Source organism: Mustela putorius, unplaced genomic scaffold, assembly GCF_011764305.1.
Source record: "Mustela putorius furo isolate JIRA1106 unplaced genomic scaffold, ASM1176430v1.1 tig00000592_pilon_pilon_pilon, whole genome shotgun sequence".
Taxonomy (NCBI): Eukaryota; Metazoa; Chordata; class Mammalia; order Carnivora; family Mustelidae; genus Mustela; species Mustela putorius.
The window spans coordinates 7,374,629-7,402,130 of NW_025421426.1; the positions used below are offsets into that span (position 1 = coordinate 7,374,629).

The following is a 27,502-nucleotide window of genomic DNA, read 5'->3' on the forward strand; positions in this document are numbered from 1 at the left end:
GGTTAGGAGCTGGCCGGCCGCACCTCACCTTGGCTCCTGTTTGCAGGGTCCATGCAGGTGATGAACAAGACGCGGCGCATCATGGGGCAGGGCGGGGCGCACTTCGTCAACGCCTTCGTGACCACGCCCATGTGCTGCCCCTCGCGCTCCTCCATCCTCACCGGCAAGTACGTCCACAACCACAACACCTACACCAACAACGAGAACTGCTCCTCGCCCTCCTGGCAGACGCAGCACGAGAGCCGCACCTTCGCCGTGTACCTCAACAGCACGGGCTACCGGACAGGTAAGGGGAGGCTGGAGGCCGTGGGCGGGCCGGCGGGCAGGGAGCATTGGAAGTGGTGCCGAGGGCCTTGACCTCGCGCCAGTTTGGGGTCCCGATCCTGCCGGGATTTTAGATGATTTGGGGTAGCCCACGGACAACTTCATTTTAACTTAAAAGTTGTGCATTTTGCATTTAAAAAGTGCAAAACGATTTGCCTATAGTAGGGAAAAACTGATTTTTCCAAAGGAATTTGAATTTTTTTATGAGTCCATTTAAAATATGAAATATAATACAGAGAGAGGCTAGAAGTACTCATGCATGATTTGCGTTCACCGTGGGTTATGTTGGGGACTGATTTGTTGACTTCGGACTGTCAGTATGGAAGAAGGTTCCAGAAGAACATTGGGGTGGGGATGAAAATGGGTGTGGAAAATGGAGAGGAGCATATGTGGGACTGTATGGCCACCCCGCAGACTGGCCCAGGTTGACAGGGATGGTTTGTCTACATGTGCTGTCTACACTACCCAGTAGGCTCCCATCTCTCCGGTGGTCAGTACTGCTGGATGCTATCCTGGCGTTTGGGGGGGTGTGGATACAGACAGAGCAAGTGGGGTTTCCTGTCTATCTTGAGGGAGGTGCCTTGATCGGTTCCCAAGGCTCACCTGCCAGGCCTGGGGCAAAGACATAATGAAAACCCTTCTCTCCAGCCCCACTGCAAAATCTTCCAAACTCAATTCGATTGAATTATTAAGAAGTGAATTCTCCACACCTTGGGTAAGGAACCAACGCAATCGTGAAATCAGACATCGTGCCTGAGATATTGCTACCCCAGGAAAGTTGTATCCAAGGGACAAGAGGCTTGTGTGATGGGAGTGACAGGAGGGAAGGATGGATGCCTCCCTCAACTCAGTTCAGAAATGAAGCAGCCTTCCAAGCTGGGGGTTGCTGGGGCGGGGGGTGGGGGGGCTTTCCCTCCGATACGCATGTGGCTGGTGGTGCACATTGGGGGTGGGGAGCAAGAGGAAGGTGTGTCTCCTTGCAGATCGATTCTCCTGCAACAGTCACCCAGACAGTGGCTGCTCCGGAGAGAACTAGGAAGGCCTCTATCCTATACACATAAGCCTCCTGGTTCCTGGGTCTCTGCAGAAAGCCACAGGTGTCAGAGTTAACCACGGGCACCCTCCCCCCCAGGTGGTTGTAGGAACCTGCAGGTAAATAAAAGAACCAAGATAGTGGTCCCACAGCAGACCAGAGGGCTCCTGCTGGAAGGGGCATCTGCCTCTCAGGTCCAGATAATTATGGCCATATGTGCTCGCAGGTAACCAACCTTCAAATATTTGTAACCTGAATTTTTAGCTGAAATCTGCTGATATTAAAAAAAAATAATAATAAAAGTTGCCAAACTCAATTTCTTTTTTTAAAAGAAAAAGAACATTGCCTTCTGTCTGAAGGCAGAGCATAGCTCATACTCCACCTTTAGAACATCTGATTACAAGATCTATGTAGAAAACTTTAGGTCTGATGTTGGAGGACAGGATTTCAGGGGGGTTTTGCTGCTGAGTGTGATGTCAGCTGTGGGTTTGTCTCATAGGGCCTCTGTTACGTTGAAGTACATTCCCTCTGTAACCACTTTGTTGAGAGGTTTTATCATAAACAGATGTTGGATTTTGCCAATATTTTTTCTGTGTCTATTGAGAGGATCGTATGGTTTTGAACCTTCACTGTGCTCACGTGGTGCATCACATAGACTAACTCGCAGATGTAAACCCATTCTTACATCCATGAGTCAGTCCCACCTGACCCTGGGGTGTAATCCTCTTCCTGTATTGTTGACTTCAGTTTGCTCATATGTTGTCAAGGGTTTTTTCATCTCTATTCATCAGGGATATTGGCCTATAATCTCCTTTTCTTGTGGTTTCCTTGTCTGGTTATGGTATCAGGGTAACGCTGGCCTCATAGAATGAGCCTAACAGTGTTTTCTCCTCTTTTTTGTAGGAACTTGAGAAGGGTGGATATTCTTTTTTTTTTTTTTTACTATTTTATTTATTTTTTTAAATATTTATTTATTTGACAGACAGAGACCACAAGTAGGCAAAGAGGTGAGCAGAGAGAGAGGAGGAAGCAGGCTCCCTGCCGAGCAGAGAGCCCAATGCAGGGCTCGATCCCAGGACTCTGGGATCACGACCTGAGCCGAAGGCAGAGGCTTAACTCACTGAGCCACCCAGGCACCCCTCGTTTATTTATTTAAGAGAGAGAGCACGGTCGGGGGGAGTGGCAGGCAGAGGGAGAGGGAGAAGCAGACTCCCTAATGATCAAGGAGCCCGATGCAGGACTCGATTCCAAGGCCCTGAGATCAAACCCAAGCCAAAGGCAGATGCTTAACCAACTGAGCCACCCAGGCACCCTTAATTCTTCTGTAAATGTTTGTACCAGTGAAGCCCTCTGGTCCTGGACTTTTGTTTTTTGAGAGGTTTTAGATTACTGGTTCAGTCTCCTTACTAGTAAATGGTCTATTTGTTTCCTAGTTGCTCCTGATTCAGTCTTGGTAGTTGTATGTTTCTAGGAATTTATCCATTTCTTCCATGCTGTCCAATTTGTGGATACATAATTCCTCATAGTAGCCTCATGATCCTTTGTTTGTAACAAAGGATTTGTTTTAGTTTCTTTGTAACACCTCTCATTTCTGGGTTTTTGGTTTTTTTGTTTTTGTTTTTGTTTTTTGTTTTTTTTTTTTTGAGTCCTCCCTATTTTTCTAAGTAAGTTAGCTAAAGATTTGTCAATTTGGCAGTTCTTTTCAAAGAACCAGCTCTTAGCTTCTTTGATCTTTCCTTTTTTTTTTAAGATTTTATTTATATTATTTATTTGAGAGAGAGACAGTGAGAGAGAGCATGAGCGAGGAGAAGGTCAGAGGGAGAAGCAGACTCCCCATGGAGCTGGGAGCCTGATGTGGGACTCGGTCCCGGGACTCCAGGATCATGACTTGAGCTGAAGGCAGTCGTCCAACCAACTGAGCCATCCAGGCACCCCTCTTTGATCTTTTCTATTGTTTTAGTCTCTATTTCATTTATTTTCATTATAATCTTTGTTATTTTCTCCCTTCTACTAACTTCTGGCTTTGTTCTTCTTTTCCTTGAGGTGTAAAGTTAGGTAGTGTATTTGAGATTTTTCTTGTCTCTTGATGCAGGCGTTTATCTCTATGAACTTCCCTCTTAGAACTGCTTTTGCTGCATCCTGTATGCTTTGGGATATATCCTTTCCATTTTCATTTGTCTCAGGGTATTTTTTTTTTAATATCTCTAGATTTCTTGTTTGGCCCAGTGCTTATTCAATAGCATGTTGTCGACTCTCCCCCATATTTGTGAATTTTCCAGTTTTCTTCTTGTGATTGATTTCTAGTTTCATACATTGTGGTTGGAAAATATGCTTGATATGATTTCGGTTTTCTTAAATGTATTAAGACTTGTTTTGTGGTCCCACATATGATCTGTCCTGGAGAATATTCCACATGCACTTGGGAAGAATGTGCGTTCTGTTGCTTGGGGATGGAATGTTCTGTAAATGTTAAGTCCATCTGGTTTACCATGTCATTTAAGGCCATCTGCCTAGATGATCTATCTGTTGATGAAAGTGGGGTATTAAAGTCCCCTGCTATCATTGTATTATTGTCTGTCTCTCCCTTTAGGTCTGTTAGTATATGCTTTATATATTTAGGTGTTCCAATTGATGAGAGATTCAGCCGCTTTCCATTTCTCCTTGTACTTCATTGATGAGAAATGAGTCACGGCAGAGGAACCTAAGAATGGAGTCTCCATTCTGGATGACCATTTTTCCAGCTAGAAATTCCTTTCTGTAGGAGAAGACAACAGATATTGAGGGAAGATTATCAAACTCTAGTAATGGTTCACAGCCACTTGTGTGTGTGACCCCCTCTTGAGTACAAGAGATCATCCTGAAATATATAAGACTGGAACCAGAAAAACATTCCTTAAGTGGACCAACGGTGGACCAGCATTTCATGTAAATAGTGCTTTTAGTGCATTTAGTTGGGCCTTTTATCTTGGGGAGAAAAAAAAAGGAAACTACAAAATTTTGAAAATAACCTTATTTGATGTCGTATCTCATGGCAACAAATGTTATGTTGCGATGGTGACTAATGGGTTCATTCTTTAACCTAATGGGTTGGTGAAGGGACAGTTAGAGGTGGGGTGTGACTTGTCCAACACATTGAAGCGACGGCCCAATGTGATGTCTTTTACTGAACGTGCAGTTCACACAGCAAAACCGTAACAGGTCATTTTTGCAGAAGCATTAGGGATTTGCTCCATCTCCCCAAGGGCCTCTCTGACTCCTCTGACTCCTGAATCTCCCCCCACCCCCGCCATGTAGTACTTACTACCTCCTCATCCTTTCCAGCGGCCTCTTTAGTTACCTCACAGAGCAGAATAGTGTTTGTCAATGGATTTGCATGTGCCTCGAGCTCTCCTTCAGCATCCCTTTAATTAATTTCCCCAAGCCTGGCATCTTTTACAAGATCTGCGTTTTCCTTTGGCAAACATCTTACTTTCTGCTACTCCGTGCTTGCAGTAGACACAGACAAAGGACGAAGTGTGAGATGTGACGTTGAAGAAATTCTGTTCTTGGGTATCTCTGTATGTTGGCTTCCTCTGTCTCTGGGGGCTGGGATCTCAATTCTAAACACCCTGAAAGGGATGAATTGTACCCTCAGGTTTTACAAAAGGTACCTTAAACGGTGCTCAGTCAACTCTTAGCACCTGTCAGCTGCCTGAGTGTGCTCACTCGCATTGCACACCCGCGGCGCAAAGTTCTGTAGTGTTCTGGCAGTGAGACTCCTTCCAGCTCTTTGTGTTCTCTGCCTGGGTTCAAATCCTGATGCTGCCACTTTCTAACTGAGTGGATTTGGACAAGTTATTTAAACTCTTCGTCTTGATTACCTCGAGGAGGGATAAGAATGTTGCTTAGCTGATACAGTTTTGTGGGGATGAAATGTTAGAACAGTGACACACCGTAAGCACTTACGCAATGTTCGCCCTGGTGTTGGTGACAATTTTCACAAGGGGCAGCACGTCGGACCACCCACCCCAGAGCAGTGTTCCCAGGAATGTCATGAGAGATCAGCTTGGATGGTGGAAATAAATTGTGCACACGGGTTAAAATTGGCAGCACATGCCCAACCTCTCTGGTCATCAGCAGAGCACAAATGAAGGCACCAGTGGCCACAGCAAATATTCAGAGGCGCCGTCACACCAAAGTTTGGAGGGGATGTGGGGAAGCAGGGAGTCCCACACATCAGCAGCGGGAACGCATGTGGGCACCTCTGTTGCCCGTGAGCGCTTTGGCGATTTCCGGCAAAGCGGAAATCAAGGACTGTGGGAATGAGAAGGAAGGAAAACACACCCAGATTTCTGGTACAATGCTTTGGTGGGGAGGGGGGGACACCTTTTCTGGCGCTTGCTGGTGAATTAGACAGAAGTGCCCATTGTCTTCTCGTTGGGGTCACACTTTTCTTGTTCCCCGCGACCCTCTGAATCTGGCAGTTCTGAGGTGGTTTCCGTACCCAGCTTCTGCCATCTGGTACAGATTTCTGTAGGGATGTGGGCACTGGTGGTGAGCTTTCAGCCCCTCCCTCATCGTCTTCTAGAATGTGCCAGAGGAGCCCCAGGGGTGAGGGGGTGGGGGCCTCTTATCACAAGCTCAGACTACCTCAGGGCCCCTGGTTGGAGCTGTTTAGGAATTTGGCCTTGAGCCCCCCCGATCACTTTCATTTTTCTGCTCCCACAAAGCTGCGGGGGAAGGTCAGCCGAGGATGGCCACCACTTGGCCGTCAACCTTGGGTGGCCGCCCTTGCTTGGGAGACAGGCTCCGGGCCATGACGCCGGCCCTGGCAGGGCCCATGAGGCATCGGTGGAGCCTGCTGCCTCTCGCACAAGAGGCCAGGAAGGCGGCCTCAGGCATCCCTGACCAGACTCACCGCCAGCGTGTGTGTGTGTGTGTGTGTGTGTGTGTGAAGGACTGCACAGACATGAGGACTGGTGCTCAGGTGACTTTCTCTGTGTTTCTGTGAAAGAATCCTCACCCCTCCCTCTTTTCACCACTCTGTTTGATCTGCCTTTAGCCTCTTGCCCTGAACACCACACTGGACCTGAACCCCAGCCTCCAGCCGCCTACTTAACATCTTCCCTTGGACGTGCGCCTGGCATTTCAAACCTGACGCATGCAGAACGGCCTCCTGATGGCATTCCCCACCTCCCCGAACATGTCCCACCATCTCCCCTGGCAGCTCCCAGATTCCAGAACCTTCGTGTCATCCCTGCTTTTCTTCCCTCCTGTCACTCCACATGTAGTCATCAGCAAACCCCGCCAGCTCTCTCTCCAGGATATTCCAGAGCCCACTGTGCACCTTCCTGGAGCTGCCGCCACGTCTCTCCGGGACAGCACAGCCCTCCCCTCCCTGTGCGCTACTCCCGTTCCCACTCGCTGCGCCCTGTTCACGCCTCAGCAGCTGGAGGGGTCCTGTCTCTCCTCTGCCTGCAGCCCCCCACGGTCACCTCGGGGTCCTGATGATCTGCCCTTCGCCCCTCGCCCCCGACCACCTTACCTCCTGTTGTCCCCCTCCGTTACGCTACTCCTTCCTGCTTCTCAGGCGGTTCACCTGGCACCCCTTCAAGGGACTTGGCTTACTCTTTCCTTTTCTAGAAACGTTTTCCCTACGCATCTACATGGCCCGTTCACTGACATCCCCCAGATCTTTGTTTAATGATCACCTCCTCAGAGAAGCCTTCCTCGACAAGCGCATCTGAAAGCGGGTTCCTGCCCCCTCTTCACCCCCGCGCCCTGCTTTACTTTCCTTCAGAGCTCTCATCACCACGTAACATATAGCTGCGTATTTATTGTCCAGCCCCCCAAGTTAAAGGATGTCCCCGTCCCCTGCTTCGGGACTCCCTAGGCTGCCTCCTGCTCTGTCCATCTCTCTGGCCCTCGCCAGCACTAACATGGGCTCTGCCACTGGTCGCCTCCCTTCTGACCCATCTGCTCCATGGAATCGGGGACGGCCTGGGCTGTGCCCTCGGCATCCCCGTGCCTGCAAGAGGGCGCTCCCCGTCTCAGGTGCAAGAGGACGCTCCCCATCTCAGGTGCTTAGGGAGTCACGGCAGGATGAACAGAGGAGTCTGCGTGTCCCATCCAGAGCCCGCTCCCCCGCCATCCCCCCCCCATTTTTCTATACCCCTCTCTCCTCCCCACCCCCACTCTCAGCCCCTCTTCCTTTCTTCTAGGCCCTTCTGCACACACACAGAAGAAAGGACTTGGATTCTTCCTGTGGGCGCCTCCTCGGGGGGCCCCGGGTGCAGCTGTCCTGCCTTCACAATGGCAGCCTTTTCTGTGCTTGGCCTCTCTCCTGTTTGTGCCCCCCGCTCCCTTCCTCTCCCTTCAGATGAGCACACACACGCATGCACACACAGCTCCGTTCTTCCCTGGGCCAGCTGCCCCCTCTCTCCGGCCTGGGGGTGTGACCACAGAGCATTTTCACCCGCCCTGCAAAGTAGACCCACCCTGAGAATGCTGACAGGAGTCAGGCAGCCCTCCAGGGCCCAGGCTGGCCCAGGGGGACACGTGGGTCACGTCCATGTGGGTTCATCTTCAAGCTGAATTTCTTTCAATTCTGATTTCATGGGCACTCCCCTTCTCCAAGATCTTGACATTTCAAAACAAGTAAAACCTTGGTGCAGGCGTCTAGAGAACTTGGTTCTGCTTCTGACTCTGTAATCATGAGCTGAGACCTGGCCCCCTCTGGCCTCAGTTTCCCCATCTGTGCCTCAGTTTCCAGTCTGTGTATAGGGGAGTTACAACATAGGTGAGTAAGTTACCCAGTGCCTTGGCTATGACTCCACCCTTGAGGGTCATGTGACCAGTGCCCACACATCAGGGCGAGGGGCTCCCTGGGGCTGGAAATGAAGGGGACCACTTGGAAAGACAGGAAGCTTGTGGTCGCACTTCCCAACTTTTCAGAAGCTGGGTGTCGGGCTAACGGGTGGACATTCCTCTTTGCTCCCAGGTGACACTTGAGCCCAGTCTTTCTGTCCCAGCCCAGTAGCTGGTAGCAGGTGTGTGGGTCTCCTGTAGCCGCTGGAACAAAGACCCCACACTGGGTAGCTTCAAACAGCACAACTATAATCCCCTGCAGTCCTTGTGTCCTCCAGCTTCTGGGGGCTGCTGGAAACCTCTGGTGTTCCTTGCCTTGCGGCTGCACTGCTCCCAGTTCCACCTCTCCAAGGGTCGCTCTCTCTCTCTCTGCACATGGCCTTCTCCTGTGGGTGTCCGTGTCCAAATTCCCCTCTTCTTCTAAGGACACCAGCCACCGCATGAGGCCCTGCCCTAATCCAGTATGACCTCTTCTTAACTTGACGACATCTAGAAAGACCCTATTTCCAAATAAAGTCACGTTTACATGACCTGGAATTAGAACTTGAACGTATATTTTGGGAGAGGAAATTCAACCCACCTCAGCGGGGTTCTTTCATGCGGACCACCCAATTTAATCCCCTCAGTGACACATTAACCTCCATTAAAAGCTGCAGAATCTTGTGTTAAACGAGAAGAACCTGCAGATACTCAGGGTCTCTCAGAAAAACCCGCTGCCTCTCCCTTCGCCATCCACTGTGGTCCTAAGAGTGGCTGCCCAGCCTGTGGGGAACTTGCTTTGGTTCCGTTCACAGGGTCTCTAACTTTTATTTTACTCAGGGAGCGTCTCACTTCAGTGGGCATTAAAATAATGGTGGAAGTCAAATGCAAGTGAGAAGCAGGAAGCTGTGTCGCGCGGATGCGTAAAGCCTGCCTGTGAACCCCCAAGGGTTTGAAGGGAGTTTTCAGGCTAAATGTGACCTTTCACAGTCTCTCCCTGGCATGAGCTGCAACTCCCTTGAACATTCTAGAAGGGTCTACACTGGAGCTGCTGGGCCCAACATGGTAGCTTCTGGCCACTGGGAACTATCTAACTTTAATTAAAAATTAGTCAAATTAAAAGTTCGGTTTTTTAGTCACCTTAAGCACGCTTCGAGTGCTCACTAGGCACAAGTGCGTGCCGGAGCATATGGTTCACATGTAGAATGTTTTCTATTGTCACAAAAAGTCCTCTCGGTCAGCCTTGGCGGAGAGCATAATTGAAGCAAAATTTTGGAGGGGGCACACAGAGCTTTCAGAAGATGAAAAGAATGCCAACAATTATTTTAGAATTACAAGTTGTTCCTATGGAGCCTGTATCGTGCCAGGCACTTTCCATGGTTCCTGTTCCTCAATCCTTAATGTGAGGTGGGCGCCTCCCCTCTTTCCGCTCAGGCCCAAGCTCCGTGAACTGGTTCCTTTGCCTCTCCAGGCCTTCTTGAGGCTAGACCACGGGTCAGGGCTTCAGGAGTACAGGGCAGCTACGGGGGGGGGGGGGGGGGCTCCAGCCTGGGGCCTGTAGGTCCCACCTGTCCACAGCCAGGTCCTCCTCTGAGCACCTGGCACGCACGCGTATGTGCATGCACACACACACACACACACACACCCCACACACCCCCACCTGTGGCCAGCAGGTCACTTCCAGCAGAATGGCATCTGTGCCATCATAGGGAGAGGGCTCTCAGCAAAGAAAGGGAAACCGGGTGCCCCTCTGTATCAGCCCGCCCAAGGCCACCTAGGGGTCCACTGTCTGCTGTGCCTGCGTGAGCCCCTTCCTCCCCAGAGAAACCAAACCCCAGCGCCCAGAGGGGCCAGGCGGGGAAGGGGGCAGCACCCTACAGCCCAGGCCGAGGTGCCCATTGGATGATAGATGGGCCCAGAGGTGCCAGATCTCCTCATCTGTCGGAAGTGTGACACCCAGACTTCCATGTCAGATTGTCCAGATTTCGAATGCGGCCTGTTTGCTCTGCTTTTAAAAAAGTAAATAAAAACACCAGGCCAACCCAAAGCAAACACACCTGTGGGATGGATTCAGCCCACAGACCACTGGGCAGCAAACTTTTTTCTAACCCGTGGTTCCCAAGGGAACATACTGCCCCCTAGGGGCCAAAATCTATGGAAGTGTTCCTGGTGGTTGTCCAGGTTGGGGATGCGGCTGGCGTCTGAGGGTAAGGAACCACAGACCTTCTGTGGCCTGTTGTGCGCAGCGGCTCCCCAGTTCTTTTGTTCCACGCAGCTTCCGAGTCTTCCACCAGATCATTATTTGAATGGATTCTTTGACATGTATTGTGATCTGAGCCTTGACCCTAAGTCCATTTTAAGCATAACCACCACGGGCATTCTGCACGGTGTTAGGACCCTCTGAACTTTCCAGGACTGTAAGTGATCATTAAGTGGAAGGAATATCATACTTGAGTGCCAAGTTTTGCCAGGAGTTATCCCACATTCCTGAAAGTCTCCGAGCTGAGGGCAGGGCCACTAGAAGCTCTTGGCTTGCGAGCACCGCCGGCCCCCCCAGCCGTGTCTAGGTGCCACCTGACTACTCCATCGTGTCTCCTTAATGGATGGGCTTGGAAGTTCATACGGAAATTTTTCTTTGTTATAAATTGCCTTCCTTTTCTTCTTCTTGTAGGCTGTAATTAGGGCATTGTATTGATTTCTTGGAGGAAAAAATGTGCCTAGGTAGTTTTCGTTACTCGCAGTTTTCTTTTAGGAAAATAAAGGAGCTTTACAAAATATTTGTCACAGAAATGGACATGGAAATGAGAGTTGCCCTTCAAAGGATCAGCTTAGTGTCGCCTTCCTCCAAGGTGATAATTAAATATCCAGTGACGACCGTCTCCCCAGGCCTTGTTCCAAGAGTCTGTTGTGGGTTTTCTCTTCACTCTCCCCAGCCCTCCCACCCATTCCATCCTTCTGAACAAAACCATGCTTAAAAGGAGACAGAAAGATTCTCAAATACCGCCCTTGCTGATGTTGACTCAGCAGGTGATAAAACTTGTCACTAGCGCTGGGAGAGCCTGCCATGCCCAGCGAGTCAAGTTTTCGGACATGGATGGGCCCCAGCTTCATTTACTGGAGATGCATGACCCTCCCAAGGAGTCGGGGACCAAGGGCAGCATGTAATTTGAGGCCCAAGCAGCCCGCCCTCCATACCTCCGACCGCTCAGCCTTCCTCGAGGGCAGTGAGCTTGCCACAAACAGGTAAGAGCAGTCCTAGGCCTTCACTCTGGTTATTTGCTCATCTTTGCTTCTCCCCGTGGTTAGCCATTCCTCTCCTCCACTGGGCACCAAGAGGAAGCTTTGAAAAATGCCATTCTAATCATGTCACTCCCGGCACGAGACCCTCTATCAGCTGCCTGATGCCCTATAAGCTCAGCTTCTTGCTAAAACTGCCAAGGCTTTGCTCAGCTCCCCTCTCTGTGCCCTTTTCCTACCTCTCTTCCTTTCTAACAGCACTCAGACTGCCTGGCCTCTTTGCTGTTCTTCAAATATCCCAAGCTCACACTTGCCCCAGGACCTTTGCACTTGTGGTTGCATCTGCTTAGAGCGCTATTCACATAGCTTGTTTTTTGTTATCATTCACCATCTGTCTCTAACATCCCCACTGCTTCCCTGACCTCCCTGCATGAATTAGCCTCCCCAACCAACGCTGTCACTCTCTACCACAATACCCTGCTCTATGTCCTTTGGTAGGATTTATCATCCCCTTGAAATTGTCTCAGGTGTTTTGAATTTATTTCTTACCTATTGTGATCACTGTTGTGTCCTCCTGTCTAAGAACAGTGCCAGGCAGGTATTGGGTGCCCGAAAAAGATCTGAATGAACAGAGGACTCTTTGGCCTTAGGCTTGAAGTAAGCAGAAAATGAGAACAAGGTGAAATTTGGATTACTGTCTCCCTTTTCCAGCACTGAGAAATATAATTGCAATTAGTTCAGGCAAATTTAGCTGAGTCCCAGTAGTCACACACTGTCACCACAACCCGTCATTCTGCTTCTTGGATTTTCTCTCATTTGGGTTAGCTTTATTCTCAGGAAGGTTCTGCCTTGTGATGTCAAGATGGCCCTCCCAGGTCCCCCCCCCCCCACCAGTGTAGTGACCCTGGTGGAAAGAGAGAGCCTCTTCCCTGTGCTCCAGCAAAAGTGTCAGGGGAGGCTTTCATTGGCTCAGTGAGGGTCATATGCCCCTGTCTTACCCAATCACAGAGGCCGGGGGAGGGGCAACACCCTGATTGGCCAACCTTAGTGGCCAGGGGAAGGAGGACACCGTGATTGGCCAACCCCAGATCACGTGCCTAGCCCAGGAGCTGGGAGCCAGAAACAGTCTCACTTGAATAGGTACTTCAGAAGGCAGTTACCAAAAACAGGAGCGTGGATGCTGGGCAGAAAAATAAAACAGATGTCTGCTATAGAAACCCAAATCCAGCTTCCCCCCCCCCCTCCGGGGGCAAGTGGGAGGAGGGCCTTTCTCCCAGCTTTCTCTGCTTCCAGCACGAGATGCCTCCTTCGTGTGTCATTATGCCCCCCACCTTCCTCATCTGCTTTCCCACAGTTCTCCGTTCAGCAAGATCCCATCTCCGCATCCAGAACTTTCACGGCATCGATTTGTCCCTCTGTGCAGCCATTTGCGTTTGGTGTCTTTTCAAAAGCAGAAGAAAGAGACTCATGTGGTAACCTTGCAAGCAGCCCAAAGTTAAAAGGATCCAGTTACAGAATATTAGAAATGCCCCAGCCCTAAGAGCTTTGGGGCTCGGGGTTTATTTAATGCCTTTCTTCCCGGCCCTGCTTCCTCAGCCAGTTTGTCTGCCAAAAATACAAAGACTTCAGTCCTGTGGCATTTTGCATCTAATATTTATAGTGTTCTGGAGTTTGCAAAAGCATTTCCTTCTCATTTATCACTTGTACCTCAAGAGACCTCAGCTCCACCCCCAGAAAATTAGCGGGATTGTTTTCCCCTGCCCGGATCAAGAGCCCCAAAAGCCAAAGGATGGATGGTGAAGGTCTCACAACCCAGGGCCCTCCTGTAGGCAGCGGGGGTGAGATTGTACCTTGGCCGGGACCAACTCAGCTTCTGTTCTGCACCCTTTGGGACCTCATGTGGGTCTTGAAAACTAGCAGCCAGCAGCCCAAGTTCACACTTCAACCCCACATGTGTTCTGCTTGACTTATAAGGTGTTTTTTAAAATCTGGAAACATCACCAAAAAGTTCAGTTTCCAAACTTTGTTTTAAAAAAAGGGGGAGGTGGGTGTCGCCTGGGTGGCTCAATCAGTTAAGCCTCTGACTCTTGATTTCATCTCAGGTAATGATCTCAGGGTCATGAGATCGAGCACGGAGTTGGGCTCTTCTCCCTCCCTCACTCTCTGCCCCTCCACCACACATTCGTGTGCTCGTGGACACTCTCTCTCAAAAAAAAAAAAAAAAAAAACAAGACAAAAACTGATCTTGCCAAATATTAGAAACATTTCTAGACAGTAGGGGTCAGGAGACTGCAGCCTACAGACATTTGTTATCTGTTTTTATAAATAAAGTTTTATTTATAAAATAAATAACGCCACATTTTCATTCATGTATTTCCTGCAGCTGCTTATGTTCTATTGTGGTGGAGCTGAATAATTGCAATAGAGACCATGTGGCTCAAAGGGAAGCGACTTATAGTCTGACCCTTGACAGAAAAATTTGCTGTCTCCTACTAGATGGCAGCCACCATCTGGATATGTGTCACAGCTCCCCCACCCCAGCCCCCAGTGTTTGCTAGAATATAGGTACAGTGAAGGGCACTTCTGTCCCCAAAGAACAGTGGTTTAGAGATGAAAGGTGCTTATTTTTCTCTCATTTGACAGTTTGGGCACTAACGGCCCAGGGCTGACCTGGCACGCCTGGTGTTGATGTCCAGGCTCCTTCTGTGGCATTACTGTGCCATCCTGGGCTACTGCCCTTGTCCAGAATGGCTCAGCATGTGCAGAGCCAGCCAGCGGGAAGTTGAAGATACAGGGGAGGCGCATCCGCTTTCTGTAGGCCCATTACCAGAACTCCCACCACAGCCACCCACATCTCCAAAAGTCGGTCATGGCCACTTCTGGCAGTGAGGGAGGCTGAGAAGGTCACCTCCGTTCTGCTAGCCTTGGACCTGGCTAGAAACCCTGCCTCTGGGGAGCAGCAGTGCCCGGGCACTGGGGCGACACAGCAGATTCTGTGAGACTTCCCAGGCATGGCTAGAATTGCCACTCCCCGCCCCGCACACCTCTCCTTCTTTTAGCCTTGGACCGTTCCATTCCTTGAAAAGAGCGCCTGGATCTCCTTGGAGTTTGTGCGCCTGGTTGTAAGTTGTGTACGCGGGAGGAAGGAAACTGCTGTGCCCCGGAGCAGAGGGAAGGTCGCAGGCATGGAGTCACACCACATGGGCCCCTTCTTACGCAGACGCGTGACTGGGAAATAACCCAGCTGAGTACAGTTGAATATGCTCCCAGCTTTAGTGCTCAAAGTGTTGGGCCGGGCAGAAGCTGAGCGGCACTTTGGAAGCTATCATGCCGGGAGGGGATTGCGGTCAGTAAGCTGGCTCATCCTGGGGAAAGACCCACCATCGTCCTCAGCAGCCGGAGCTGAGCTGATCCCACCAGACTCTTGGAAATGCTTCCTTTACCCGCCGCCCTGCTTGGTCCTCCTCTTCCCCCACCCGCAGTGCCTTTCCACCTGCTGGGCTGGTGTCCCATCTCCCTGACCCCTTCCTCGGGGGTCCAGGGCCTTCTTCTCTAGCAATACCCATTCCCTCCCTGGGGGATTTTACCCCTTGGAGAGCCACGTGTCCCCCTTGGCATCTGTGCGCATCCTTTTCAGAGTGGGTTCAAAATAAGTGCAAAGAAGGAAACACACAGGATTGCAAAAGAAGCCAGTGATACCAAAATACTTTATAAACTGTGCTGTGTGTGCTTCTTCACACGTTAAAGAACATGATGTCGTGGTTATGTAGGGGCTAACGGACGGGTCTGAGAACACGCGTGATTCCGTGGTGGTGCTGGCTTCAGTGCTACCTCGAGATGTCTGGTTAACGGACACATGATGTGGAAACATCCGTGACTTCTGTTGGCGACAGAGGCAGAGGTGTTGTTGCCTTCTTCCCTGACGGAAGGAGATACTAGTTAGGGGGTCATGAAAATCAATAAAGATGGAGCTTTCCCATCTCCGTTCAGGACCCACAGACTGAGAACCCGTTCCCTTGGTGATCTCATCCAGTTCCACAGATCTAAATGCCATCGAAATGCTGATGACTCCCACATTCCCCTCCCCCGCCCCCCCCCCCGCCGGCCCGCACCTCGCCCTTGACCCCGAACGCCTATCTCCAGGCTGCCCACTCTGCTTCCACCTTAACTACCCAGCTAACAGGAACCTCAAGGTTAACGTGTGTGACCTCGTGCTCTTTGTCATCGCACCACAGAACCTGCCCCTCCCACGGTGCCCCCTTGATGATGGGAGGGTGTCCTTGTCGCTCAGGACAGAAACCTCGGAATCATCCTTGAGTCCTGTCAGTTCTTCCCCGCACCGCGTCTAATCCATCCGCAAACCATGGCGCTTCCAACTCCAAAAATAGCCTGAAACCAACCCCGGCCCTTCTGCCCCCCCCTGCTTAGAACCATTCCAGCCTCTCTCCTGAATTACGGGGACAGCCTCCAGGGGTCCTGTGTTCCCCGCTTCAGGCTGTCCTCAGTCCTGGCACGTAATTCAACAAGGGTGCAGTTTTCATTGTTTGTTAATTTATTCTATTTTGTTCGGTGATGTCCCTAGGACCGGGCCTGGCACCTAAGCAGTAGTCTTCTAACTATTTACTGAGTGAGTGAATGCACACATGCCTGAATGAATGAATACGTGACATCTTGATTAATAATGTTATAACACAAACAGCGACCAGCATATTGGGGGCACTTGCCCTGTGTTTCCTCATCGAACTCTCCCAACACCTTTGTCAGGCAGACGTACGTTATCCCCATTTTACAGTTGGGAAAACTGAGCCAGTAGGTGGGAACAGCTGGATTCAAACCTGCGCTGTCAGCCCCAGAGCCCGCGCTCGACCTCACACCCGACGGCCTCCCAAGACGAAAACATCCCTTAAACCCCACCTGCACATCTGGAAGGAGTGACCAAGGTGCTGTCTGGCTCCTGCCTTGCTCCCGCCCTGGCTCTCTAGAAAGGCGAGGGGCTCAGGCTCTGGGATGGCCTTCCAGATAAACCTTGGAGGATGGAGCGTGCGGAATGACCTCGGTGTGGGATCTCTGTTCCTCCTGGAACTCCAGCAGGAGGTACGCTGGAGGGTAGTCGGACCCCATGGAGAAGGAGGGCCCGTGGGATCACAGGGTCCATCTGTCTTTGCCCCTGCCGCTAGCTATTGAGCAACCCACTTGCTGTTTCCTTTCTCCCTCACGAGTGTCCCCACCCTCCCCACCACAGCGGATGGCGCTCCCATCTGCAGGGACGGGGGGTGCCATCCTGCCGGGAGGCAGAGCAGGGAAGCGAGCGGAGATGGTCCCCCAAGTTCAAGTCTCAGCTCTGCCACTTACCAGCCACTGTGGGACGCTGGGCACAGAGGGACTTCACTTCTCTATGCCTCAGTTCCTCCAACTGTAAAATGGGGGGAAAAGGCGTGTCTGTCTCTTTGGGCTGTTGGGAAACATCATTCCCCTAGCGGTTCTCAAAGCCGGCCCCGGGAGCCCTGGGCCCAGCACTCTTCTCACGCTAATACTGAGACAGAATTTACCCTTTGCCTTTATTTGCATCAAGGGTGGAGTGTTTTCTGAGGGTGTATCATGCACCCCCAGTTATCTCAAAATTTTATGTTAAATACTCTTTTAAATACTCCTTGCCTCTCTGTTTGCGTATCTACAGAAGGCTGGATTTTTCTTGAAACATAACCAGAACAACGTATCTCACCAGGCTGAACACAGGAGTGGAGTCGTGAATCTAGCCGCCTTCTATTCAGCTGGACATTAGCGAGATTGCAAACATGGGGGACAGTACAGCTCTTCTCAACTGATTTTATTCTGCTTGAGGAAAATCTATCATTTTTTAAAAATACACCCTAGCAAGTAGGTTTATTGTTACTATTTTTAAATGAATTCATGTGTTTAAATTTCTCCATTTTCTTTTCTGACATGGTAGCTATCACTAGATAAAACCGACATAAACAAATCTATCTGGGGTCCTTAAGAATTGTTAAGAGTCTTGGAGCGCCTGGGTAGCTCAGTGGGTTAAGCTTCTGCCTTCAGCTCAGGTCGTGATCTCAGGGTCCTGGGATCGAGCCCCGCATCCCTGCTCAGCGGGGGACATACTCCCCCCACCCTGCCACTGCCTGCCTCTCTGACTACTTGTAATCTCTGTCTGTCAAATAAATAAATAAAATCTTTAAAAAAAAAAAAAAAGAATTTTTAAGACTCTAAAGGGACTTTGGTAGCAGAACGTTTTGGCGACACTGGCCTTGGGCCCCTCTTCAGTTTTGCAGAGCCCCCCGCGGTGAAGTCACTCCCCATGGGGATTAAGTAGATCCTGATTCAGTCAAACAGATGCCATGAAATCAAACAGAAAGACAAAAATGTAACGATTCTCCCTGCTTCACTCAAAGCTGAGGTACCCCGTGTCATGGGCAAAAGGAATGTGCTCTTCTCTCAGTGGGACCTGATTCCCCCCAGACCCCCCAGGACCTGGGTGTTCAGTGGGTCAGCCCTTTGCTCATCCACACCCCAAGTGTCTGTTGAGGCCTTACTGCTTCCCAACCTCTGTTCTAAATATAGGGACACGGGCAGAAACAAGGAACACAGAAAGCTCTGACCTCGAGGAGCTGACGTTCGCGTGCGGTAGGCAGATGATAAAACCCAAAAGATGAATGCATTAGATGGTGAGAAATACGGTGGAGAAACAAAATGAGAAGAGGGAGCGCCGGGGTAGGGAGAGCTCATTGTAACAGGCTGGTTAGGGGTATAACCCCGTAAGGTAGTAGCAAATGCCTGGAAAAGGTGAGGAAGTGAGCCATGCAGGGACCTGAGGAAGACCTTCCTTCAGAGGAAACAGCAAGAGCAAAGGCCCTGAGGCAGAGATGAGCTTCAGGTCTGGGAAGACGGGAGGAGGCTACTGGAACAGAACGGACCAAGACAAAGTGACAGAGTTGAGGTCAGGGAGGGGCTCGGCCATGCCGAGGACTCTGCATCTGACTCGGAGTGTGATGCGGAACCATCGAAGGGTTTTGAGCAGAACTGTGGACTTCCTCAGATCTGTGATGGAGTAGATTGCTTCTGGCTGCTGTAGGGAAAGACCAGGGAGGAGGCTCCAAAAAGGCCCAGGTGAGAGGAGGTTGTGGCTGGGACCCAGCCAGCCACAGGGACACGTGGGAAGCACTCAGTCCTGAGTCCCTTCTGAAGACAGAGTCACCATGACAAACGGTCGGTGGGTGTGAGTGGGGACAGAGGAGCTGAAGGCGCTCCCAGGTGTGTGGCCTGAGCAACCAGGATGGACCAGAGTGATGGGAGAGAAGCCGGTTTAGGGGACCGAGCGAGAGTCCAGCTCGAGACGCCTGCTTGGCACCAAACGAACTGACCTGAGGGAAAACAGGAAGTCTGTGCCCGTGCAAACAATACCTAAAAATGACAAAATGCTGGAAAGAGGCCCACAGACAACGGGAATTTAGAAGGTGTCACGAAGAGCGAAGACCCTTTTTTGTTTTCCCGAACTCCTGGCATGTGAAATGGAGTGGTTTCTTCCAGGAAAAGATGGACTTTCCAGAAGGTTCTGTTTCATTTTTCACTGACCTTTCCGAGTCGCTCTGGGAAGCGTTGTTTATTGTCATTGGCTCGGCTTGGCACTCAGGCTGTCATTGCTCACAGACGTGTGTCGCGCCCAGCTGATCCCTCTGCCGGATCGGTATCCTTCCCCAGGCTCATCACCGGAGTCTCAGAGGAGCCTTGTGATTTGCCAAGACGGTGTCACAGCTGGTTTCTGGAGCCCGTTTTCATTTCTCTGGAGACCTGCGTTTTCACATACACCCCCACCCCGAAAAAGGAAGCGAGTTATATTTTGAGAACTCCCACCGCTCCTTTTTTGGGAGTGCTTACTCTGGGCCAGACATGATCTCATGTGTTGCTGTTCCCATTTTATAGATGGAATCACCGAGGCTTAGGGAGGGGCACTCACTCACCCGAGGAGACAAGGCTCCAAGCCTGGCCCTCTGAGTCCGGAAACCAAGCCTTCAGAGCCACACTGCACCCCCTCTGCGTTGCTGGGATTCCCAGCCCAGGCACTACTGCCGCTGTGAAGTTGAACCCTCCTCTGTCATGGAAGCTGCCCTGTGCCCTGTAGGGTGGCTAGCACATCCCCAATCTCCATCCCCGAGAGGCCAGCAGCACTCTCTTCACTAGTTGGGACAACCAGAAATGCCTCCAGGCATGGCCCCCAATGTTCCCTGGAGATCACTCACCCCCATTGGCCTGATACGTGTGGGGCATACACTTCACGGGCTCTGGGGTGACCTCGGCCACCTGCACTGACCCCCTTCCCAACACCCAGCATTCTCATCTGCAGAAGCTGTAATAGAAATCCCTCTTTAAAAAAAAAAAAAGATTTAATTTTTTGACAGAGAGACAGACAGTAAGAAAGGGAACACAAGCAGGGGGAGTAGGAGAGGGAGAAGCAGGCTTCCCAGCAAGCAGGGAGCCCAGTGTGGGGCTCAACTCCAAGACCCCGGGATCATGACTGGAGCTGAAGGCAGCTGCTTAACGACTGAGCTGCTCAGGCGCTCCTAGAAATCCCTCTTAATAAAACATTTAGTTGCTGCCTCTCCAGTTCTCTTACCCTCCTAAGGGTGGGGGAGGCTTAAAACGCTGGTGAGGGGCAGCTTTGCCCTGTGCGGCCTGTGTGTCTCACCCAAAACCATCAACCCGGTCACCCTGTCAGAGCTATGACTGTGCCCGCCTCAGACCAGGTCCTGGGCAGGCACCACAGCACCCAGAAGAGGTCCCTGCGTGAGGAGATGATGACAAACAAGAAAGCAAACACTTCTGCAGATGATTTCAGAGGGTGCTGGGGCCACAGAGAAGAGAGACAGCCCGGTGCAGAGGGCCAAGGACCCTGAAATAGGGCAATCACGGACAGCTCCGAGGAGGAGGCACCATCTGACCTGAGACATCACAGTAAGAAGGAGCCAGTGCCAGTCTGTGTGAGAGGGGAGAGGGCCCATGTGTGAGGTAGAGAGAACAGGTGCAAATGCCCTGAGGTAGCAGTGACTGTGGTGTGTTTTAAGGAACAAGAGGCCTGGAATGGCTAGGAGAGAGTGGGGGGGGGGGCGGTGAGCTGAGGTAGCAGGACAGGTGGACAGGTCACCAAAGGGGGATGGCAAGAATGATCCTGGGTTCAGATCCTCCTGGCCATTTGGGGATAACTAGGCTATGGGAAGGCTAAAGGGGGGTCAGCCAGAACGGGGGAAGGTCATTTCCACTGCGAGCAAGGAAATGAGGATGAAGAAGCAAGACACATTCCTGTGACTTTGGGGACTTTAAACACCCTGATGGTCTTGCCTCTTTCATTTGGATTCCCAAATCCAAATGGGTCTGAGGATTCAGGATACAGCATTTTTTTTCACAATTTTCTTGAAGATTTATTTATTTTAGAGAGAGAGAGAATGAGCATGCGTGAGGGGAGGAGCAGAGGGAGAGAATCTTCAAGCAGATTCCCTGAGAGTGCAGAGCCCGACGCAGGGTCAGTCTCATGACCCATGAGCTCGTGACCTGAGCCGAAACCAAGAGCTGGATGCTTGATTGACTGAGCCACTGAGGCGCCCCCAGTTTCCAGCTTCTGAGCAGCTGTCTCCTCAGGGGAGTCTTACAAAACCCCAACCATTTTTCTGCCTCTGAGTCTCCTAGCTCGGATTCAAAGTCCCAGAGTAGAGTCTGATTGGCCAAGCTCAGCCATACACCCACCCCTTAGGGCACCTTGATTGACAGTTGGGACCTTTGTATTTGGAAAGAATGGGGGTGAGTGGTTGTGGCTTCCCAGGGGTTACCTGCAGGAAAGTGTGTGTGTGTGTGTTCGTGCATGAGTGGCTATATTGGTTCCAAAATATGGAGGAAACTGCCAAATCAAAGTGAATAAATATTTAGTGAACTATTTCTTTTTGAACATAAATACCAAAATGTAGCCTGATTCAACTAGTCAACCCCGGGATATGTTGGCTCTTAGTTATTTATCCATTATCGCTAATGCAGGATGTGGGTGGAGATGGGGGAGGGGGTTAATGCGTGTTGAGAGATGCCAGTGTCCTTAAAACAGCCCTACTGGTAGTTCCATCCAGATGGCCCTTGATGGGAGGGAGAAGGCTGCCCACTGGCCCTGGGTGCTGTGCACCCCACCGGGTGCCACTTGCTAGGCACTTAGGACGTGCCAGGTCCAGTTTCACGCTCCTTACCCATGCCAGTTCCTTCCCTCCACGTGACAGCAAGCAGTGGCTTACTCCCACGGCTGCCCACCAAGGCACAGGGGGGTGAAGTCACTCTCCATTCCGTGACCAGGATGTGACGCACCAGGAGAGTCTAGCTGCAGAGACACACTCTTCACTGTTTTCCCACATCGCCTCCGGTGTCACCCAGAGAAGTAACTCATGGCTGCCCCGATGTTCAGGACAACACGGTCACCCATCCCAGTCAGATCTGCTCTCCAGCATGGAGACATGGCCCCAGGATTCCAGTTTGTTTCCAGTTGCGCAAACCCTCCATCTCCCGGGGACCCAAGATGATGCCTCCATCTGCCCTCCTCTGCCAGGTTTACCGCCGGCTAATCTGAGTCACCAGTCACTGCAAGACCCAGCTTTCAGAGACCACAAATGCGATTAGTATAAGGCAATTTCAGTTAGATTCAGGGCTCGGAGAGATAACAGAAGGGCCTGCTTCTCCCATCAGACTCCGAATGGCTCCCCAGCAGCGCTTAACTTAGACAAATGGAGGAAGCAGCCAGGAGGGGGACAGGCGCACGGAGCTTTCTGCAAAGGGCTGCCTGCCAGCAGGACCAGGAGGGAAGGTTTCAAAAGGCCTTGGGTGTTAACAGCCCCCCAGAGTAGGAGGTGGGAGGAGGTGGATTGACATCCGTCTCTGTGGGTACTTTATTAAATAAGGTATGAGCAGAGCAAGAAGTGGCTAGGAAGGGGGACCCATTGGTCATAATGAACCAACACTTAGCGGGCATCATTGCTGGGCCAGGTCTAAGAACAGGCACATCCCAAAGATGTCGTAGGTTCCATTCCAGGCCGCCACAGCAAAGCAAATATCACAATAAAGCACGTCAAATGAATTTTTTTTTTTTTGCTTTCCCAGTGCATATAAAAGTTATGTTTACATAATACTGTGGTCCATTAAGTGTGAGATAGCATTATGTCTTTTAAAAAAAATGCACATACCTTAATTTTAAAATACTTAATTGCGGGACGCCTGGGTGGCTCAGTTGGTTAAGCAGCTGCCTTCGGCTCAGGTCATGATCCCAGCGTCCTGGGATCGAGTCCCACATCAGGCTCCTTGCTCGGCGGGGAGTCTGCTTCTCCCTCTGCCTCTGCCTGCCATTCTGTCTGCCTGTGCTCGCTCTCTCCCCCTCTCTCTCTCTCTGATAAATAAATAAAATCTTTTAAAAATTAAATTAAATTAAAATAAAATACTTAATTGTTTAAAAATGCTATTTTATTTTATGGCCAACCATCATCTGAGCCTCCAGTGCGTTGTAATCACAGATCATCGTAACAAATATAATAATAATGAAAAAGTTTGAAATATGGCAAGAATGTGGCACAGAGATGCAATATGGCAAATACGGCAAACGGTGACACAGAGGGAGCAAATGCTGTTGGAAAAAGAGCGCCAGGAGGCTTGCTGGGCACTGGGTCCCATAAACCTTCAGTTCGTAAGCCACACCGTGTCTGTGAAGCTCAGGAAAGTGACAGGGCGATAAGATAGGGTGTGCCCGTGTATGTCTATCTGTTCTTACAGCAGCCCACGAGGTAGACACTGTCATCATCCCCATGTTGTAAGCAGAGAAACGGAGGCATCAGGAGATTCAACTCACTGCCCAAGGACACACAGTGTTCAGCGTGGCAACCTAGCTCCTGGAGCCCCTTTAATGTGGAGTGGTTTTGCCAGCGTCACCTGCTTTGTCACATGTTGATCCTTTCTGTCATCATCACGTTTCCTCATTTATATCCACATCTGAGCCGTTGCGCTGCAAATCGAGAGCTTCCCGCACTGTGCGTCTCTTCTCCAAATCCTTCTACCTGTCCCTCGCCTTTCCATGCCAGCTAGCTTTTCGTTTCTTGGTTGCACTTTAATATCTCTTGGCCAGTTTTCCCCTTCCCCAGTCCACTTTCGTAACATGTCTCGGAGAGTAATCATCAGGAGACAAGGAGACAGCCCAGCCACCCGCTTTGGTGTCTGTGCATTAACTGAGTCATGGATGCACGGGGACAGGTTTCCCATAGGCTGTGCCAGCAGCCACGTGCTGGGCCACTGGTCCTGATGTGCATCTGTTATTCACACAGTGGTTGCTTTACTGGAGAGCCAGTAGCACGGTCTGTGCTCAGTGCAAAATTACAGGCCACATACCAGGTGAGCTAAGCCGGAAGCATTCAGTTCAACCGTGGAAACCAACAATTGTGCATATGAGGACCCTGCAAAGCAAAGATGGCCTGTGATCGACTGCTCTATTCTTGTCCGTGCTGTGCCAGCATCGGGTCATTCCTTTGCACTGTAGACCCCCCTCGCTGCCGTGACCCATTTCAGAGTCCACTTCTGCATAACCAGCACCACTTCCTGTGGGTTCAACCCAGCCCTGCTTCAAATCCTTGCGGGATCCCTCACCCCACACAAGGAATTTTGTTCATAACTCCGAGAGTTGGAAAAGTCTTCCTGCAACGGGCCAGATAGTAATATTTTGGATGTATAGCCACATGGTCTCTGTTGCAGTCTCTCCACCCTGCACTGTGTAATTTACATATTTCATAACAATATGTAAATGAATGGGTGTGGCTTCGTCCCAGTGAAAGTTGTCACAAACGCAGGTGGCAGCCCGGATTTGGTTTGCCAAACCCCACTCTCCACTAAGCATCTCATCTTCTTTTCCTTGGGCCTTTTCATGGCAAGTGAAAGAGCTCAACTCAGACCGAATTAAGCAAATAACAACAACCGAAAGTGGCGTGATGGGATTTATTGGTTGACGTAACCCAGGCTTTCTCAACTTGGCACTGCTGACATTTGGAGACAGATAATTCTTTGTCCTGGGGGGGCTGTCCTGTGCACTATAGCATGTTTACCAGTATTCCTGGCGTCTATCCACTAGATGCCATTAGTACCTCCCCACTCAGCTGTGACAACCAAAAATGTCCCCGGTGCCCCCATGTCCCCGGATTAGGAATCACTAATAGTACAGAAAATGCTAGCATGAAGGTTGGCTTCAGGTAAGAGTAGACCCAGGGACTCAAAGTAGTGTCTTTCTCTAGTCATCTCTCTCTCCTTCCTCCCTCCCCACCCCCTTCACTGCTGCTCTCTTCCATGCTACTTCACGTTCATATAGACTGTCCCCTCTTGGTGACAAGATGGCTGCCAGCAGCTTCCAGTTTCTATCCCTTCAGCTTTGAGCCCATTGGAAGAACTTCTCTTTTCCAGTACCTCCCTAAAAATCCCAGGGCTCACTCTCATTGGCCCAACAGAGCCAGGGGAATGTAGTGGTCTGATTGGTCCAGCTGAGATTATGCGTGCATCCCCAGGTCTGAAGGTCAGCGCATGTGTACTTAAGTCAGGAAGTGGTGGCACCCACTGGACCACATTCGGGACCGAGCAGGCGAAACACAAGTCTCCACTGCCAGGTGGAAATCTCCACCCTGTGCCTGGCACACGGGCGGCAGTGAATACTCCGTCCTTTTAGTTGATGCCAGCCTGCTCCCTAGGGGCAGCACCAGCCAGCACATTATCAGTGGCCTTTCCTGGCCTGGCATTTAATTCCTCTTAATCTGCCTGCCAAGTTGTTCCTCCCCCGCACCAGCCCTCGGGTTGCTGCTCTCACTTTTGCGGCGTCCCAGACACGGAAGCTCAGTGACTCCGGGCTCCAGCCACGACATGGCTGTATTTTTAATCTTGATTTTAATTCCAGCTCATTCTCCTGGCTGTATCTCCCAGCCCTAGAGCCCCCGGGGCCCACGCTAATTTGCTGCCTCCCACCTCAACTGGTGCCGAAATAACCATTTTAAAAACTGCTTGGGGAAATCTAATCAAATGAGAGCAAAATCTAATTTGGCACTAAAAGCCTTTGACTGAAGCCCTGTGTTCTGGGGTCTTGTGGAGCCTGAATAATCAACTCTTTAGGGATTTTTTTTTAAGGGTTGGGGGTTGGAGAGAGGAGAGAAATGTGAAAGGGGGGACTCCAGCAGAGGAAATCGCCACAGACACTTTGATGCCCGTGGCATTGGGTGATAATGGGCAGGGGTGGGCTTCCCGAGGTGCCCCACTTGTCACCCCCCCAAAAAAGAATTATCCCACCAGCTGCAGCCAAGACTGAAACTCTGTAGCATTCTGAGTTGCACATTCTTCGGGAAGACCGTGGTCCAGATCTTTGGTGACAAACTATAGACTCACCAGCCAGATTTGAGAGACCCGGGAGAGAATCCAGTTTTCCCAGTAGGACATTCAGAGTGCCTTTTCTCCTGGGCTTTCTTTCATTCATGTTTCTGAAATTACTTGTGGTCTTGGGTTCCTTTCAGAATGTGTCCCAATTCCAGGAAAATACAAACTCTGATGCATAATATTTCAGGGGACTTGAGGATTCTTTTACATTTCCCTGCCATGCCCCCTGTTGTTTCTTCTCATGATCTCATCCCTCTACCCTATAACATCATCTTCTCTCTCCCTCACTGGCCTCCCTGTGATCCTCAAATGCCCCCAAGCTTGTTCCTGCCTCAGGACCTTTGCACTTGACATCCCCTCTGTCTGGAGCAGTTTCCCTTGTACTCCTGTTCCCCTGACTCATTCTCATCACTCCTCAGCAGCCTTCCGTGACCACTCAACCCAGCAGTGCCTCCAGGGGCCCAGCACTGGCCCCTTGCTTGCAACAGCATCCTTTTTTTCTTTCAACGCTGTTTTTACCAACAGCACCACCCTTTTTTGTCACAGTCCCCCACTTGGATCTCCACCCCAGGAGAGCAGGGACCCTGGTGGCCTCATTCACTGTTGCTATTGCCTGGGACTGCTCCTGGCATACCATTGGGGTTTAATAGTTGTTGATATATGAATGATACATGCCCAGGCAGTATTACCCCCAAATTAAGCAGTTTCCTCCTGCTGCCATCCTGATTTTTACCATGGATGGGCACACTGATTTATTATTTCCTTAATATCCTCACCACCACCACCACCAGTCGTTTTACTCATCAGGCCCTCCATCTGTTTTTGTAAATAAAGTTTTATTGGCACAGAGCCACGCCCACTTGTTTATGTATTGTCTGTGACTGTTTTCTACAACTATTGAATAGTTGCACTAGAAACCATCTGGCCCACAAAGCCTCCAACATTTACTATCTGGGCCTTCACAGGAAATGTTTGCTGACCCCTGCTGTTTGTCATTCTTCCCCAAGGAGGAGGAACAGGAGAGAGGAGGGAGACCAGAAGTGTTACCAGAGTGGAGCTCCTTACATACAGAAAGACACATCAAATGTGAGGAGTAAGGTCATTGAGGCTTAGTAAGTCTTATTTCCTGGACTGGACTTGATCTCTAGGGGCTTCTCTAGCCCTCCCTACATGGTTCTTCTGCGGAAGAGAGGGGCGTACAGGTGGCAGGGTTTCTCACCGGCAGACTGTTGATCTTCTACACGGGATGGTGATGCTCTGCGGTGGGCCATCCTGACCACTGTGGCGTGTTGAGCGGCATCCCTGGCCCTCCTACCCCCTGGACGCCTGCAGCATGTCCCACCCCAACCTGTCAAAACCAGAAATGTCTGCAGACATTGCCATGTGTCCCCTAAGGGGCGAAACCGCTCCCGGCTGAGCCCCACTACTTTCAGAGGATGAGCGCAGCAGTTTGAATCCGCAGTGTTCCCGAGAGGGGAGCCAGGCCTTCCGCCGGCCCTGTGCTGGGATGCTGCTGCCCCTTTCTCCAGCTTCATCTCAGTCCTCACGCCCCGACACCCAGCCAGGCACCCGCCGCCTGGATAGTGGACGTTCCCCGAGACTCAGCCGGGCGGCCAGTTTCCCTGCCCCTCACCCTCAGAATGCCAGGGTCCTCTCTGG

General features: G+C 50.8%; 1 protein-coding gene across 4 annotated transcripts in view; it reads left to right on the plus strand.

Annotated features, from left to right (window-relative positions):
- The window catches only part of SULF2 (sulfatase 2), a 112,996-nt gene that overhangs the window by 45,182 nt on the left and 40,312 nt on the right, over nt 1-27,502 (plus strand). For all 4 annotated transcript variants that reach the window (XM_004746246.3, XM_045082130.1, XM_045082129.1 and 1 more), the window contains exon 3: nt 47-286. In XM_004746246.3, coding sequence (XP_004746303.2) covers nt 47-286 — 240 coding nt within the window. The remainder of the gene's footprint in view (nt 1-46; nt 287-27,502) is intronic.